This window comes from Fragaria vesca, linkage group LG6 (assembly GCF_000184155.1).
Source record: "Fragaria vesca subsp. vesca linkage group LG6, FraVesHawaii_1.0, whole genome shotgun sequence".
NCBI lineage: Eukaryota > Viridiplantae > Streptophyta > Magnoliopsida > Rosales > Rosaceae > Fragaria > Fragaria vesca.
The window spans coordinates 7,559,008-7,574,850 of NC_020496.1; the positions used below are offsets into that span (position 1 = coordinate 7,559,008).

Genomic DNA, 15,843 nt, shown 5'->3' on the forward strand with positions numbered 1-15,843 from the left:
GAATAACTGAACATGTAGCCTATGAATATGGTCATAATAACCTCTCTACGGGATCAGAGATATACATGAAGGTCTTAAACGGGCTTCATTCATCCGAATCAAGTTGCTCTAGACCACAAGAGTGCGCGTTTGCAAGAGAGGTTGGAATGCACACTAAGTATCTAGTTGATTTGGAAGGGATATGATGGATTATGCCCTTGTGTGTTGGTTCCGGATTTACATGGACTCTTGATTGAACAAGAAATGCCAACATGTATCAAACATCCGAAGTTAGAATGAAAAAGATCTTGGGAAGACACGGTCTCGAAAAGGTACTCGATGATTGTATTGATGATGATTTTTCATCAATCGGCTTACACGCTCTAACGAAAGTGAGGTCTACATATACTCCCATGATTAGTCAAAATCTTTACTCTAAAGAGAGATCCATTGTTCTAAAGAAAGATGACAAATATGTGTTAAGAGATGGAGTTCTCATCTAAGTATAACAAAACACATCAATGTACTCAACACAATACGAAAGACTTGACATCTTATTCGCTATGAAAAGCTATAAAGCTAAGTATAGCTACGTGCCCACGCAATGCCAATGTAATGGCAATTTAGTTCTTTCAAATACTTAAAGGTATGAAAGGTTGAGGCTTATTTTATCCCTACATAAGAAAGACACATCAAAAGCGAAATCAGAATCTGCCAAGTTTCTTAGATCAACTTCCACGGGACCTACATGGAAGCTCACTCACTGGAAATCTGTGAAATTGATACCATTGGAAAGATCTATGTGTCTACTTTCCAAGGACACCAACCATTTGATCATATATATCATATTGAGTGAGTTATGGTCATTTTCGTAAAGTAGGACGGATCTGTCCGAGAATCTTATTTTGCCAAAACAGTCAACTTTGACGGGACTTTGTGAACAGATCTTGACGAACCAGAATGTGTGTGATATACGGTTGGAAAACTAAATGAGTCTAATTTCCAAAACCGTTTACGGTTCGTTCATACGTATTGCCTAGAGAAAGTTACGGCTGTTCTAATAACTGAAGGTCATGCTGCGCGGAAATCTGATTTCCTACACGAACTTATATTTTGAGTTCACAAGCAGCCTTCTCCTCAAGATCTAAGTGTAAAAGATCATGTTTGAGGACTATACGCCATGATCTAGTTAATCATTGTCCAATGCCACATTTGAAGATATGTTAAAGAGCATTGACATGCTAAGTTGTTGAAATTTTCGTGATTAGTAAAAATCAGGAAGAGCCCTATGATTGATGTAAAGATCAGGGGGAGGTGCGAACCTCAGGGGGAGTGTAGCACATACATATAGACCTGTAAATGGACCGGATCTGGAGCGGATCGACCTAGATCCGGATCCGGATCCGTAATAGAAATTTTGGATCCGGATTCGACCCGTTACCTGTCGGATCTTTGATAGCTAGATTCAAATCCGGATCCAGCGGGTTAACGGATACCCGACCCGTTAATCCGATCCGTTTATAATAATAAATATTTTCAAATTTTAAATAATAATTTTTTAATTTTATCATAAATTTTTATAAAACACTAATGAAATATTATAACAAAATAAAGGTTTACATTAAAAATTGAATTACATGGCCAAAATACTTCTTAACAATAAACTAATATATTCAAAATACTAGACCTCCAATGTATTTATTAGCAAAGAGAATAAAAAAAATATACGCATAAGTAATCTTCAACTTCATCAAATGATCATACTTTAGATGTAATTTAGACGTTTAGGTTATCCAAATAATTATTATATTATTGAATATTTATCAATAATATTATATTTATAAAAATATTATTTAATTATTTTAAAACGGATCCGGGTCCTTAACGGATCAACGGGTCTAATTTTTGATCTAAACCCGTTTAAAAACCACGGATCCGGAGCGGGTCCGGATCAAGATCCGGTCCATTTACAGGTCTACATACATACATGCCATTATTAAATGTGAATGGTGCGTCGTACTCTTTTTCTCCTACGATCAAGGTTTAGTTTTTCTCCCACAGGGTTTTTGTTACTTTACGAGATTTTTAACGAGACGACATATCAGCACCACCGGCATGCCGGCACGCAGCACAAGGGGGAGTGTTCTGGAATATTTTGTATGTGTGTCTTGGCCTTATGCCATCAGGATATGTAATTATAATATGACTATGTATTCTTTATCATTGTCATATTAGTATATTGTAATTCCCCATATAAAGGGCTTCTATCAATGAATAAGATGATAATTCTCTATTATTTTTTTAGATCTTTTCTACTGTTTATACTTCATCATTTTATTTATTTTTTGTCTAGATTTATAGAGGAATATTTCATAGGAAAGTTTGTATTCCTTCTTATATACAAAATATTTGGGGCTTATTGAGTTGGGCTTCATAGATACAGGGCTCGCCCTATTGTATTTTTCGTGCCACGACTCCAGCTAGAGTTGGATGTTGAAGATATCAGGTGAAAAGACATCCAACCCACTTGTAAACCTTTATGCAATGTTACACTCCAATTGGAGTCCATGATGTACTTGTATCATTCTCACTTGTATAGAGGATTAGTGGAACTTGTCTATTACCAATTTCACTTTCGGAATCAAACATAAAACTTGGAAGGCATTGGTGGGCAGAAGTATCTGAAATAGGGATAAACAATTTCAACAACTATCATCGAAATCAGGAATTCAAAACAAAGGTAGTTTCAAGCAGACAGCAATGAATTTTTTCCCGCACCCGCACTCCATGTAAGCACCTGCTCCCTGAAGACCAGAATTCTAGCCGAAGATGGTCACAGATGCATATGATACGTACCTGTGAAACCCAGCTTGAAGCCTTAAAACTTATCAATTTCTTAAGATTGAAACCAATTCCTGTGAACTGTATTTTCCAAACAAAAGCTACTAATACTTTCTCACTTTCAACATGATACGAAACATAACATTAACACTAACAAGAAGCAAATGTTATTCATACATTTGTCATAAATTAATAACTGGGAGATAATATAAAGCTGGAGAAATGTTTCATGGGAGAGGAAGGCAGGCTTCAACCCCTTTGAAAAAGCATCTATTATAAACAAACATCACAACAACAAATTCATTACATTAAATAGTGACATTTCTATGCTACTCTGTCAGCCACTGAGACGCCGTGCGCCTATTTGTCTTTCCCTCGCCGGTCTGAGTGACCACTACTGCCTGCTCCTTTTCAAGCTGCAAGATGGGCATTTGTATTGCTTGATGTTCTCGGCCTTGGCAGGTGTTATCTTCACGCATTTTCCATGGAACCATCTTTCGCAGATGTCGCAGCCAATCCAAAATTCATCTGCATTGTAGTTTCCGCCACAGCTCCCACAGAGAGTTTCACTATGTTCATCATCCTCCTCCTCAAAACTCTCATCAGCAAGCTTAGGATTGCTTTTCATCATGCCATCACCAGATCTCTGCACAGAAGAGAAACCAGTCAATGGCAACAGAAACAAGCATGTCTTCCATACAAAGGAACAGAAATCCATGGAGACTACCAAAGAGAAATTACTTCTAACAAAGAAAGCCATAATCTGAACATAGAATGACTTGGCCATTTCATAAAATGCTATAGACAACCAATTACAAGATATAAAAACATCGATTAAACACATACCAGCTTTTTATCAATAATTTCTTCAAAACAAGAATAAGATTTCACATGACCAAGAATCTTGATTTAAAGAGAACCAAAGTTTATCAACCAAGTGAATACACTACAATGAATATAAAAAAAATATCGATTTATCTGACCTTTGTGCTTCCTCTGGATTTGCTTCCGCTATCCACACTAGGCTTGTCTTTAGCAGGCTTCCTATCCGTCACAACTTCAAAGACGGTAGGGAGATCATTGATCAAGCTAAAAAGTCGTTTCCTGTCACAATACAGAACAAATACTGATGAACAAAAGAGATAACAACTCAACAGTCTACAAATAATTTTCAGTATGCCAAATAGAGACAGTCGTCATTGATAATGGCTTAGTGCAAATTGCCAAGGAAGGAGTAATGTGCTTAGAATCTTCAATTAACAATACCAGACTTTTTAGGTTATCTTTTAAGTAGAAAATGTAATGGGAAGGAGAGATGGTTAATGGTCTCAATCTTCCACTATCATATATGGAGAAATCTAACACTCAAAGCATTGTAAGCTCATGCTTAATTGAAAAAGGATTGTGATAGAAAAACAATGTCGAAAGCTAATTTCCACTGGGAATCTAACATATTTTCTTAAAACTATGCACAAGCAACATAGAAATAAGATTAATGCTGTTTATCTAAGGCATTCAGAAACCAAATAATTGAGTGATACCTCTCATCCCAATTCTTAAGCATATGCACAAACAACATATAAATATGCATACTACCCCATTTACCAACGGCATAAATGCAGAAACCAAAAGAATCAAATATCACCTATACTTTACTACACTGAAGATCCTACATTTAGGTATTACCTCTCACTACGATTAAGCCGCGCTCCAAAATAAAAAGCGACAGAAAGCAGCCAAGAATCACTATGAACAGCGACCAGGGAAAGCCAGTCCTTGCGGTTCATGCCATCCCTTGCAAAATTGATCCCAAGTGCTGGCTCGGGAAGCTCCGGTGGGACTTCCTCTGCCGGCAGTGTCACTTCCCAGGTCTCATTTGGGTGTCCATACAGACACAAATTCTCCTTTTCTAAACACCAAACCAAAATAAAAACAATTCAATTGTTCCAAACTTCCACCACAGTAAATCCATCCAAAACAATAAGCATTATTACGCAACCACACGGTAAAATTATTCTTCATACATAAAAACAAACATAATGTACACAAACTCCATTCGTACAAATTCAACACAGAAAAAATAAACCGAAAGCTCAAACTAAAACCTAGAATTCGAGACAGTGAAATTAACAATCTGATCTACAAATCAGGCATTACCTGGATCACAGAGTCCGTAAAATTCATCGACATCTGCGTTTCAACAACCAAAAAAAAAGTCAGAGACTTCCTTAAAAAAAAAAAAAAACAGATAGAGAGAGAGTGAGAGAAGAGAGAAAGAGAGAGAGAGATGAGAGTACCGTAAGTCAAAGCACGGACGACGGCGGCTCTTCGGGCACCGTAATCCTTGAAGATCTCCTCGACGGTACGGGGACTGGTGGCCATCTCCATGGGGGATCTAAACGGTGCGTTTCGGAATCTGAATTGGTGACTCAATTGGGACCAATTCGAATTAGAAGGAAGGAAGAGTGAGACGGATCGGAGGAGGAGACAGATGCATGAATAAAAGTGTTTAGGTCGTTGGTTGATGATACTTGATAAAGCCCACTCTCTCTCTCTCTCTCTCTCTCTTCTAGTTTTCCGTAGATGAGAGAATCTAATTAATATACCCATCAAATTTCGCAATTACAGTTTTGCAATCCGGGAGTTTTATTTTCTTATTTTTCTCAGAAGTGCCCCTGTAGGTTTTTGGTATTTGCGGTTTGCCCCGAGTTTGGATAGCTCTGTTCGAATTAGTCTCGTGGGTTTATGACTTCGTGTTGAGTACTACCTCCCGAAAATCTTATTTAAGTTGGAATCTATGTTCTTAAACTGCATGAACTTCAGCTAAATGATGAAAAATGATGGTTTCTGAGGAGTTTGCAAACCCTCTTTCATCTATCGTAATTATGTTATTATCTGTTTTTCAAGTTTTGATATCGATTTTTATTGTTCGATAAATGATCGTAATTTTGTAATTATCATATTTTTAAGTTTCAAGATCGATTCATGACAGATCAATCGAATTAAAGTATTACTCATTTATTCATCGTAATTCTCTTTTCCGTTACGTAAAAAAATAACAGTACACAGTCGAATGTGTTAATAGTTTTTTTTTCCTTTTCCCAAAAAGATCCTAAATTCAAATTTCTTTACCATGTGTATCGTATTGCGTCTGGGTAATTATTCTCCTAGATTGAATTGAATTACAAGTAACAGACAAACGATACGACCACAAAAGTGACAGAACAACCAAGTTCTTGACAACCTTAATTTTCAGTTTTTCACTGTTGCATACGAGGGCCCGCGTTGACTCGCCCTCCTCAACTTTTTGTTCATTCACCAAAGTTTATTGAAGAAATTGACCTGGATACACACTGGAAATAGACATGTAAACAGTATGATTGATCAGATCTTCAATTCATCACCATAACAAATAGCACAGAGAAATGGACAAGACCAATATACTCATGTACACAGCATAGAAATAGGGAGAGGTATCAGAAAAGGGAAGGACGCAGTGAGGTTAGGAGGAAATACCATATAGAATTTCACCGAATAATATAGTATACACATTAAAACGGTAAAGAATTTCCGTCTATCCAGCATTTCTACAAAAGATCGGAACAGCAAACAAAGGAATGTGGAAATCAACATAAACTTCTAGTCAAAATGGTCCTGATCAAATCCTCAAATTCACCGAGATGTGAAATTCCTTTCCAGAAAAAATACTAACAGAGAAGACAAACGAAAGCTGCTTAAACAAGTTCGGTAGAGGGAAGGGAGAGCTGCCATCAGTTTGTTTTACGACGTTAATAACTTTTTTATACCGGCTTTCTGCTCTGAGGTAAGCTTGGTAGGGAACTTGATGTTGAACTTGACTCTTAAATTCCCCCTTTTGGAAGGTTCCTTGGGGATTGGCATTCCCTCCCCTTTCACCACTTCTTCATAGGTGGGGCTGATAATGGAATTGATAGTGACTGTGAGACTTCTCCCATCCAGGGTTGTCAGCTGTGCAGTGTGACCTGTCAGAGCTTCCGCAAGAGATATCTTCTGAGTGACAATAAGATCATTTCCATCCCTCTTGAAAAGAGTATGAGGTTTCTCATCAATAATAAAGACAAGGTCTGCTGGTATAACACCTCGCTGCTCATTTCCCTTCTCTGGGAAAGTGATTTTTGTGCCTTTCTTCCAACCTGGCTTGATCTCAATTGTGAGAATTTCCTCGACCGTGGTTGATCTCCTGTACAGATAAGAAAGGAAGAAAGATGAAGCATTAATAGCATATGGATCCAACATGGACATATCTATATACTTTATTTCAGTTTCAACTTTCAGTTAAAGTGAATGCAACCATCCCACACCTGGAAGGTTGAAACTTTTCTAATCTTCTAATGAGAAGAGCATCAACCTAATTCATTTAAAGCAATGATAACTACTGAAGAGCTTCTCTTTGACATGAACAGTATTGGATTATGCTAATATACCTGTCAACCAGCACATGTATTGAAAACCATGTGTCATATATCCATCATTACTTGTACCAAAACATTAGGCTCCCCTTCAGCCCAAGGACAGTTATGTCACCAAAATTACTAAATTTCATGACTTGCACCAAACACTAACAACAGATACCATATGTGCATGTGCCCTTTGCAGGCTCCAAATAGGAACAGTAGGACACAAGAAGTTCAATTGCACCAAAAGAAAAATGCAAGATCTGTTACAGAAACCAACTATCGTGCCAGGACAGTGACAATGATGGAATATGGATACAGAATCATTGTTTGTAGCGAAACTTGAAAATACAAGCCGGCAGAGGAAAACATTACTAATAATAAGCATTCACAGAACATGACTGCATTAAAGTCAGCACTTTGCATCATTTGTGCGAGATGTAGACAGTGTACCAAATAAAGCAGCATGGGGTTGTTTAACCAGCAGTTAAATCCCCAAAACCATTTCACAATGTCGTCTAGAATATTTGTAGTCTCAATTTAGTAACTAGAAAAGAACAAAAGATCTTAAAACAAATTGTTTGTTGCCAAAAAAAGTTCATATTTTCAATAAAGCTTCTTTAAGCACAAAGTGATCTGGTAGATTTCAACAAAGAGTAAGAGGTGGTAGATTAAGTTATTTAAGGTGGTCACAATGATAAAACAGATATATGAGAATAGCTCTGTACTTCTAAAAAACTAGAGGTAAAAAAGAAAAAACTTCGAGTTCCAACCCTGAATAATTAGACATTCAGGATATGCAAGTCACTTCACCTAAGAATGTCTCTATCAAATATGACTATCAAGTTAAAGACTTAAAGCTCACAAGGCTATAATCATGCAAGCACAAACACCTGCAGAGACTCCTATGTAACAAGCGTAACCAAACACCATGTATGAGGAATCTTTACAGCCATCTTCAAGATAACTGCAGAGTCTCAGTTTCACCCAAATCAATTTCTGCATCAGCTTGGGCTATTGGATAAACATTTTACAAGCATAACACCTAAAAATTTCCTATCCAACCATCGCACCCATTTACTTGGAATCTTTCATAGCAACCCTAATTTTTTTTGTTCAAAATAATGGTTTCTGATTACATATAATAAAATGCAAGACGAAACTGTGAATCTCTTGCCTACACTGATAATTACTCAAAGATCAGTATCAGTTCTCTTGCCTACATGGTACTGAAAAGAAGGATGATCTAGGTTTAACACATTTGTTGCACTACTAATTGTTCTAAGCTAATAAGATACATCAGATCAAAGAAGAACATCTGGTCAGGTAGTTCCATCTATTGCAACCAAAACTACACAATGAAATTTCAGAGCATTCCTTGTTAACTCAAAACAATGATGTATCTTAAATCAAATGACAGCACAACTGGTGTAGGAAAATACACACATGAGCATGGAAGCACAAAATCAAAGGTTATCATTCACTTCACATATGTAGAGCTAGAGCGAGTAGTACGAAACAATGCTAATGCTGATTGCTCAAAAACAATCACACTGTGCAAACGGCAAACCATAACCAACAAAATCAAATTGAAACCATAACCAGCTCAAACAAAAAGACCAATGCATGACAAGAACAAAGGGTACTTACCCACTAGAATCAGCAACATCCCTGGAAATCTTCATCTTCTTGGTGGTGCCCTTATACAAGTCCTCCAGAGTACAGGGCAATGTCCTCTCAATGGGCTGGGCTTTCCGGGGCGCACTCGCTGAGGGCTCACCTGCGCCTCTAAATTGAGAAAATATATCCTCCCCAAACATGCTCCTCTGAAACGCCGACCCGCCCGGTCTTGACCCGCCCGCCCGGCTCATATCCGGCATCCCTTGCCCGAACCCCGAAAACCCGAAAAACTCGGAAAATATATCATCCGGATTCCGAGTATTAAACCGGAACATAGTCGGACCGCCGTCGTGCGCGCCGGAAGAAAACCCTGAATCCGGCGGCGGCGCGCCTGCCTTCAAACCCTCCTCGCCGTACTGATCGTACACCGCTCGCTTTTGCGGATCACTCAAAACCTAAAATGAATTTCCAAGATTGATAATTTTGAGGATAAATCTCGGAAAATTGAGAAAAAAAAAAGGAAGGGGAAGAATAATTTACATCGTAGGCTTCGGAGATTTGCTTGAATTTGGCCTCGGCGGCTTTCTTGTTGTTAGGGTTTTTATCGGGGTGCCATTTCATGGCGAGCTTGCGGTAGGCTTTCTTCAAGTCGTCGTCTTTGGCATTGCGTTCTACTTGGAGCACCTTGTAGTAATCCACGCCCATGGCTTCTGGGTCGTCTCTGTTTTCTCTCTCAGAGTTTCTGGGTGTGTTTAGAAATCAAAAGGGTTGAATATTTTGTATGAGAGAACTGGGGAACTTAGAATTCTTTGCCGGAGTTCCCACGATAGGAATGGTGGTGATGATGCGGGTTGCGACTCATCAAGAATAATGGATTTTTCTTCAAATGGGCCGCTATTAAGGAATATTATTTGTTTTTCTTATGTAGGGTAAACCGGCCCAATTTGGGGATTATATTCCAAATGTACATGATCATTTTCTTGGTGAAATATGTTCAACCTAACAATGCTCTTGGACAAAAATAAAATGGTTATATAATGCAATACTTATAAAAATATTTATGTATGGTTTCTTCAACCTAAGAATGGTTATATAATTTTGGGATAACAATATATTTGTAGTTTGAGCTAATTTGAATCATCTATGCTTGTCAAAGCTTGATTTATTGTATTCACTTCGTTGATAACCGTTATGGTATTAGAAGAGAGTCGGTAGTTGAGACATGATGTCTTTATTACACATGAGACAGTTCAACATAACATAACATAGAAACTTTTTAGATATAAAATATCATCAATACTCTTAAAGGATATATCAAAGTAAAGATGATGGTCGCGTTGCCATATATATATTCTAACGGCAAGGTATAACTAATGGAACACATGTTTCAAAAACTACTGCTAATATAACCATATGGGACTTAATCAACATCAATACCACTATAATATCGATACCTATCCACATTAATAATATTAGTTTGTATCTCACACTCTCTACCACTTGATGCTAACAAGCAAAACTGTTAGCATAATCTCTCCCCCTCATTATAAGGCTCGAACGCATGACCTCATGAATTAGAAGAAAAACCCAAACAAATAACCTCCAAATAAGGGATGTTAACCTCTGATCAAAGTAACAATGATTCCCCAATCCTTTTACGCCACGCATGTGCAAATCCACCCTACCTCCGCGATTCCACCGCATCAGATAAAAGCCAATCCAATCATTTTTACTCAAAACAAAACAACAACAAAAAAAAATTCAAAAAGGCAAAATTAGCTTCTCATTGTCTTTGAAAAGCTGTGTGCATCAAATCCAGTGTCGGTTAGAAGCTCTCTGGTAATGGCGACGATGGGCCAGACGGCCGCGGAGGTTTACGAGCCGAAGCTAATCCAACTGTGGCGAGCTCTCGTAAACTGGCTCAGCTTCTTCTTCCAGATCCTCCGAGGCGCTCCCTGCCTCGCTCATTTGCTCTCCTACGTCCCCCTCCTCGCTTCTCCTCCTTCTTTCCGGCCTCTCCCCGTCGCAGAAATCCCTCTCAACGACTCGTCGTCCTCCGCCCACGTCAACCTCGAAAACGGCGTCGTATCCGACGATCACCCCCTTCCGAAGCTCACGGTAACGCCTAAGCTGATTTAGTTGAATTTGATCATCCTAGTGTTGTTAATTTGCTTCTTTAGAATTAAAAATATATTTACTGAGGTAAAAGTGTAGGTGATTTTCTGAAGTGGTGTAGTTGTTACTGTCAGAGATTTGAATAATGAGGTTATGGTTATTTGGAGTTGGAACTAATGCTTGGTGTAAAATTTGAATGTGTAGGTAGTTCTCGACTTAGACGAGACGCTAGTGTGTGCATATGAGACATCTAGCGTGCCTGCTATTGTTAGGACGCAAGCAACAGATGCTGGTTTGAAGTGGTTCGAGATAGAATGTGTATCTTCGGACAAGGTTGGTATGCTTGTCTCTGCAACTATAGTGCTTGTTTTTGTTTTTCTAAGTAGTAGTGTGTTTTGTGCTGGGGTTGTTTTTGATATTATCTTATTTTGGGTTGGAGGACTCTGATGGTAAACCGAAGATCAGTTATGTGACAGTGTTTGAACGTCCTGGTTTGCATGAGTTTTTGAAACGGATTGGTGAATTTGCTGATCTTGTCCTCTTCACTGCTGGTCTTGAAGGTTTGTTGTTGTTTTCTTTTTTCTTTTCTGCTTCACAAATTTATATTTGCTCTAGTTTTGTGATTGTTAAAGATGATAAGACTAGCATTGTACAGGTTATGCTAGGCCCCTTGTTGACAGAATAGATGTGGAGAATCGATTCAAGTTTCGGCTTTATCGGCCTTCTACAGTTACCACGTAAGTTATTCATTAATCTTTGGGAGGGAACTGTTCCTCGTTTGAGCTTGCCTGATGTGCTCATTTTTCCAGTTTCTACTAACTTCAGTATCTTGATTCTTGTATATGCTTGGGCCTCTTGGAGTTTTAACGGGTGTTGACCGTTGAGAATGCATTGTATTTCCCTATGTTGTGATAGAGCAGAATGTGATACGAGTGTGTATTTCCCTATGTTTTGATAACCCGCCTGTGGAATGGCATACTGACTTTGATTAAGACTAGCACACCTGACCCCCACCATTAGGTAATTTATCTAATAATCCTTTTTGGAGTTGTCGAAGTAGAGACCGCTCACATGTCCTATCCCATGAAACCTTTTCTAATCCTGATTGTTTTGATTGTTCATTTCTCAAAGTTGTCAACAATGTGAACAAGTTGCTAGGCTGCAGATAAAAAGCTGTGTCATTGTTGAACACTGTATGCAATGTTAGTCACAAATTTCCTCATAATTTGGAAACATCTCTGACCTCGTGTATGCCACAGGGAGAAGCGGGATCATGTGAAAGATATATCTTGTATATCGAAAGATCTCTGTCGAATTGTTATTGTTGATAACAACCCATTTAGTTTTCTGCTGCAACCGCTGAATGGAGTTCCATGCATTCCATTTTCTGCTGGACATCCGTATGATGATCAGGTAACTAATTTTCTTGCATTTCAAGAAAAGACTTGAACACCATATGAAACATCTTCTTATTATATTCTATGCATTTCATTCTTTCATGTGGATTCTTTAGCTCTTGGAGGTCCTGCTTCCCCTACTCAAACACCTTGGCCAGCAAAAAGATGTGAGGCCTGTGCTTTATGAGAGATTCCATATGCCTGAATGGTTTCAAATGCATGGAATTACTGTTTCCGGATAGATTCACTAATGGGCTGGTAGCTGCAATATTTTCTCGAACAACCTGACTAGGAACTCATGTTGGGTGAAGTATCTCTGCAGATCTTTCTTGTATATTATAATGTTCCTTCACCGCTGGCGGCCATGCAAATGCATAAATTTATTGGATTACCTGCAAGGGAAACGGCTTTGATTTTATATGCGTTAAGAATGCAAGTATATGGTAGAGTTAACTTTGATTCTTTTGTAATAAAACAATAGTGAATTAGGCTGTAGTATTTGATACATTTGTTCTGAGAATCTTATCATTCAGATTTAGTGAAGTACTTTTCTGATTTTGTTATTCAGAGTCTAATTCATGTCACAGATAATATTTATTCATAGTATATTCATGTCATCTCTTCTTTTGTTACGGTGTCCTTCTGCTTGCTTCTTAAATCTGATAACTCCATCACTAAACGCTTTATATTTTGATCCTTCTCGAAGCTATTGATGCGGAGACCACCCCCTTAGAAAGTGCATATAAATCCTGATTGTTTTTTGTTCACTTGATCAGAGTTGTTGACGATGTCAAGTAGTCCTAGGCTGCAGATAAAAGCTGTTATGGCACGGTGAAAACCAGGATCATGTGAAATATCGAATTATCTCTGTCAAATTGTTACGCTGACGACAGCAAGTTATTGCAGCAACCGTTGAATGGAGTTCAATGCATCTCGTTTCTGGCCAGCCTATCAGCCTATCAGTTCACCGTCGTATAGGCCAGACAGCCAGAGTGCTACCGACTACACCAAAGAACCGACTAAACCCTAAACCGACTACACCAAAGAACCAATTTGTTGTCTATTATATATTCTGTAGAAAACCATTTTGCTAAATCGTAATCCATGCAAAACTTTAGCCGGCAACATTTTGTAGACTTCAGCTAGCGTAATCATATTATGTCGACACTATGTGAAGATTAAGACCAAGTGAGAGATCGACGTGAGTAAGATATATTTGTTTTGATACTGTGATAGCGTGTCTACGAGGTATAGATATATAGAGGCGCACGGATGAAATACGTGTCAGGCTCTGAACATACGTGTCAGGCTCTTGTTCAGCTCAATTTTAAGCGGGACCCACTCTTCTCTGTCTCTCACCCTAACCAATTAAACTCGTCCTCGTCCTCATGGGAGGAAAGACCCTATGGCCTCAGAACCCTCCTGTACATATATGTGTATAGTTTGCATTATACAGTTTTCTGTTTTGAAATTAAAATGTAGTGCTTCTTATTTTGTTCATTTTCAGATCATATTTTTATATTTTCATATTTTCATCGTTCAGTGTCTAGAACAATAGGGTTGGGCATATTCGGATCGGGTCGGTTTAAGGCCCAAACCAGATCCAATCCGATTTATTCGGATTCTTAAAATCTCCATTCGGATCCGGATTCTTTTCACTCCATCCGAAAATTTGGCCCAACCGAAATTCAAATTGGGCCGGATCGGTTTCGGATTCGGATCCGGTGATTCTTCATGTTACTGGTCCCATTCGATCTCGTATCACATCCATAGGTTTGTGGACAGTGATTGCACTTCGCTCTCGGCTTGGCGAGCGGTGTGCCATCGGGATTCTTCATCAGGGCAAAATGATCCCAGGTGATGTTGTGATTCTTCCTCTTGGATTGAACCAAGGAAGAATTCCGTGACGCAGCAGCAGCATCAGGTGGAGCTTGAGAGCTGTGCAGCCTGTGCTGAACCATGGAACCTGATGCAGGAGTTGATGTAGGGGTCGTTCCATGGTTTCTTGACGATGGATTGGATGGACCTGAATCCATCACCTGAAAGAAAATGAGAAATGAGAGAGACTGAGACTTGAGAGGCAGATCGAAAATGAGAAATGGATTTAGCCATTTAGGGTTAGGGTTTTTAGGTATTTATATGGAGGATTCAGTGTGGGAGGGTACACGGTAAGGAGTTGTATGTACCATTAATGATGCGACACGTATATAAAAAATAATAATTAAATATTAATATTCAGGTTGGTTTAATCGTGCGGTTTAGGGGGCTGAACCGGATCCAAATCGGTTTAGGGGCTGAACCGGACCGGTTCGGGCCGGTTTGAGTCATTTTTCCAACAGCTTTTCCGGTTTGGTTAACCGGCCCGCTTTTTGGGGCGGTTTTTTCGGTTGAACCCGATTATATTCGATTTTCACCCAGCCCTATAGAACATAGTGTGTAGATCATTCTTGCAAAGTTTTATCCAATTTGGAGATCATTTGAGTACTGAATTAGATTAAATGAATCAACTGAACAAAATCTATCAAAACAGAACTGTTCGTGTAAATCACAATTACGGAATCTCAAATACTTAATATTATACTTATTAAAGCCAGAAAAGATATCATTTATATTGCCTTCTCAAATAATATTCTCAAAAGGACCTTTGTTGCAGAATTTCTGGAAGATTGCATGATTTTATAAAGATTTATTTGTCATTTTGCCAACTCAAATGGTCAACTTTTTTGCCTTCTCAAATGGTCAACGTTTTTTTCTCCTAAAAAAAAATGGTCAACTTTTTAAACTAAATTAGAAATAAGGTCAGAAATCTAGTTACCAAAAACAAGAGCCGAGCGTATGGGGAACCTTTTATGGTGACATTCTTTGTTGTGAATGATTGGTACGTAATAAAAGGAGATATTACGTGACTTTCTTTAAGCAGCAGAGGTATTGATTTCCACGTGACTTTCTTATTTAAGCAAAGGCCATTTCACGTAAGAACCACACCAGCATCCTTCGGAGGGTTCCAGACCGACTTTCGATGGCAAATGTTGCAAACACAGAAGATAGTTCTCCCCACCAACAGAGGTATGTCGACAAAGGATCTTAATTGGTTAAGTTTCATATATTAGCACCCAGCTGGTCTATTTATCTCTGATGACTTCTTTTTTTTTCTTTTTTTCTTTCTATGTTTATCAGTAGCAACAACGATTTGTCCAAGTCGACGGCCCTTCACGCCGTGTTCGGTTTTATCATCGGACTTCTGCTCACACTCGTCGGACTGAAGTTTTTCGGATCCGGCACAACTCCTTTCATAGCTCATCCTTTGACCATGTCACTCTTCATCTCGGCCTCATTTGTTTACACCATCGCCGTGTTGGCGGAAATAACTATTGGTGGAGCTCACAACAGTACTTCCAACCTGTTCAGGTACATGTACCTCATTTCCGGCTCCCTTGCCTGTGAGTTACTAGGCTTTG

The 15,843-nt window shown here is 38.7% G+C and overlaps 3 protein-coding genes across 3 annotated transcripts; 1 reads left to right on the forward strand and 2 right to left on the reverse strand.

Moving 5' to 3' along the window:
* Positions 1–2,934: 2,934 nt before the first annotated feature.
* On the reverse strand, positions 2,935–5,391 carry LOC101292428 (PHD finger protein ALFIN-LIKE 1-like). The gene is made up of 5 exons (XM_004302528.1): positions 5,118–5,391; positions 4,978–5,010; positions 4,507–4,729; positions 3,804–3,924; positions 2,935–3,466 (listed from the first exon to the last, which is right to left on the reverse strand). Exons 1-5 carry the CDS (start codon positions 5,206–5,208, stop codon positions 3,215–3,217), a joined length of 720 nt encoding a protein of 239 aa, XP_004302576.1. The 5' UTR covers positions 5,209–5,391; the 3' UTR covers positions 2,935–3,214.
* A 910-nt stretch (positions 5,392–6,301) lies between these two features.
* LOC101295925 (dnaJ homolog subfamily B member 13-like) lies at positions 6,302–9,728 on the reverse strand. Its single transcript, XM_004302540.1, has 3 exons — positions 9,414–9,728; positions 8,904–9,328; positions 6,302–7,039 (listed from the first exon to the last, which is right to left on the reverse strand). Exons 1-3 carry the CDS (start codon positions 9,576–9,578, stop codon positions 6,601–6,603), a joined length of 1,029 nt encoding a protein of 342 aa, XP_004302588.1. The 5' UTR covers positions 9,579–9,728; the 3' UTR covers positions 6,302–6,600.
* A 945-nt stretch (positions 9,729–10,673) lies between these two features.
* LOC101292136 (CTD small phosphatase-like protein 2-like) lies at positions 10,674–12,947 on the forward strand. The gene is made up of 6 exons (XM_004302527.1): positions 10,674–10,991; positions 11,193–11,321; positions 11,428–11,548; positions 11,644–11,725; positions 12,248–12,401; positions 12,502–12,947. Exons 1-6 carry the CDS (start codon positions 10,716–10,718, stop codon positions 12,625–12,627), a joined length of 888 nt encoding a protein of 295 aa, XP_004302575.1. The 5' UTR covers positions 10,674–10,715; the 3' UTR covers positions 12,628–12,947.
* Positions 12,948–15,843: the final 2,896 nt, after the last annotated feature.

Bases quoted from the DNA above. Each gene is read 5' to 3' on its own strand.
- LOC101292428 (XM_004302528.1), bottom strand. From the start codon at position 5,208: ATGGAGATGGCCACCAGTCCCCGTACCGTCGAGGAGATCTTCAAGGAT. The intron at 5,011-5,117 runs GTACTCTCATCT...GTTGAAACGCAG, and splicing joins CGTCCGTGCTTTGACTTACG to ATGTCGATGAATTTTACGGA. The intron at 3,467-3,803 runs GTCAGATAAATC...TCTTCTGTGCAG, and splicing joins AATCCAGAGGAAGCACAAAG to AGATCTGGTGATGGCATGAT.
- LOC101295925 (XM_004302540.1), bottom strand. From the start codon at position 9,578: ATGGGCGTGGATTACTACAAGGTGCTCCAAGTAGAACGCAATGCCAAA. The intron at 9,329-9,413 runs GTAAATTATTCT...AATTCATTTTAG, and splicing joins AAATCTCCGAAGCCTACGAT to GTTTTGAGTGATCCGCAAAA. The intron at 7,040-8,903 runs GTAAGTACCCTT...TTATCTGTACAG, and splicing joins GATGTTGCTGATTCTAGTGG to GAGATCAACCACGGTCGAGG.
- LOC101292136 (XM_004302527.1), top strand. From the start codon at position 10,716: ATGGCGACGATGGGCCAGACGGCCGCGGAGGTTTACGAGCCGAAGCTA. The intron at 11,549-11,643 runs GTTTGTTGTTGT...AGCATTGTACAG, and splicing joins CTTCACTGCTGGTCTTGAAG to GTTATGCTAGGCCCCTTGTT. The intron at 11,726-12,247 runs GTAAGTTATTCA...TGTATGCCACAG, and splicing joins CGGCCTTCTACAGTTACCAC to GGAGAAGCGGGATCATGTGA.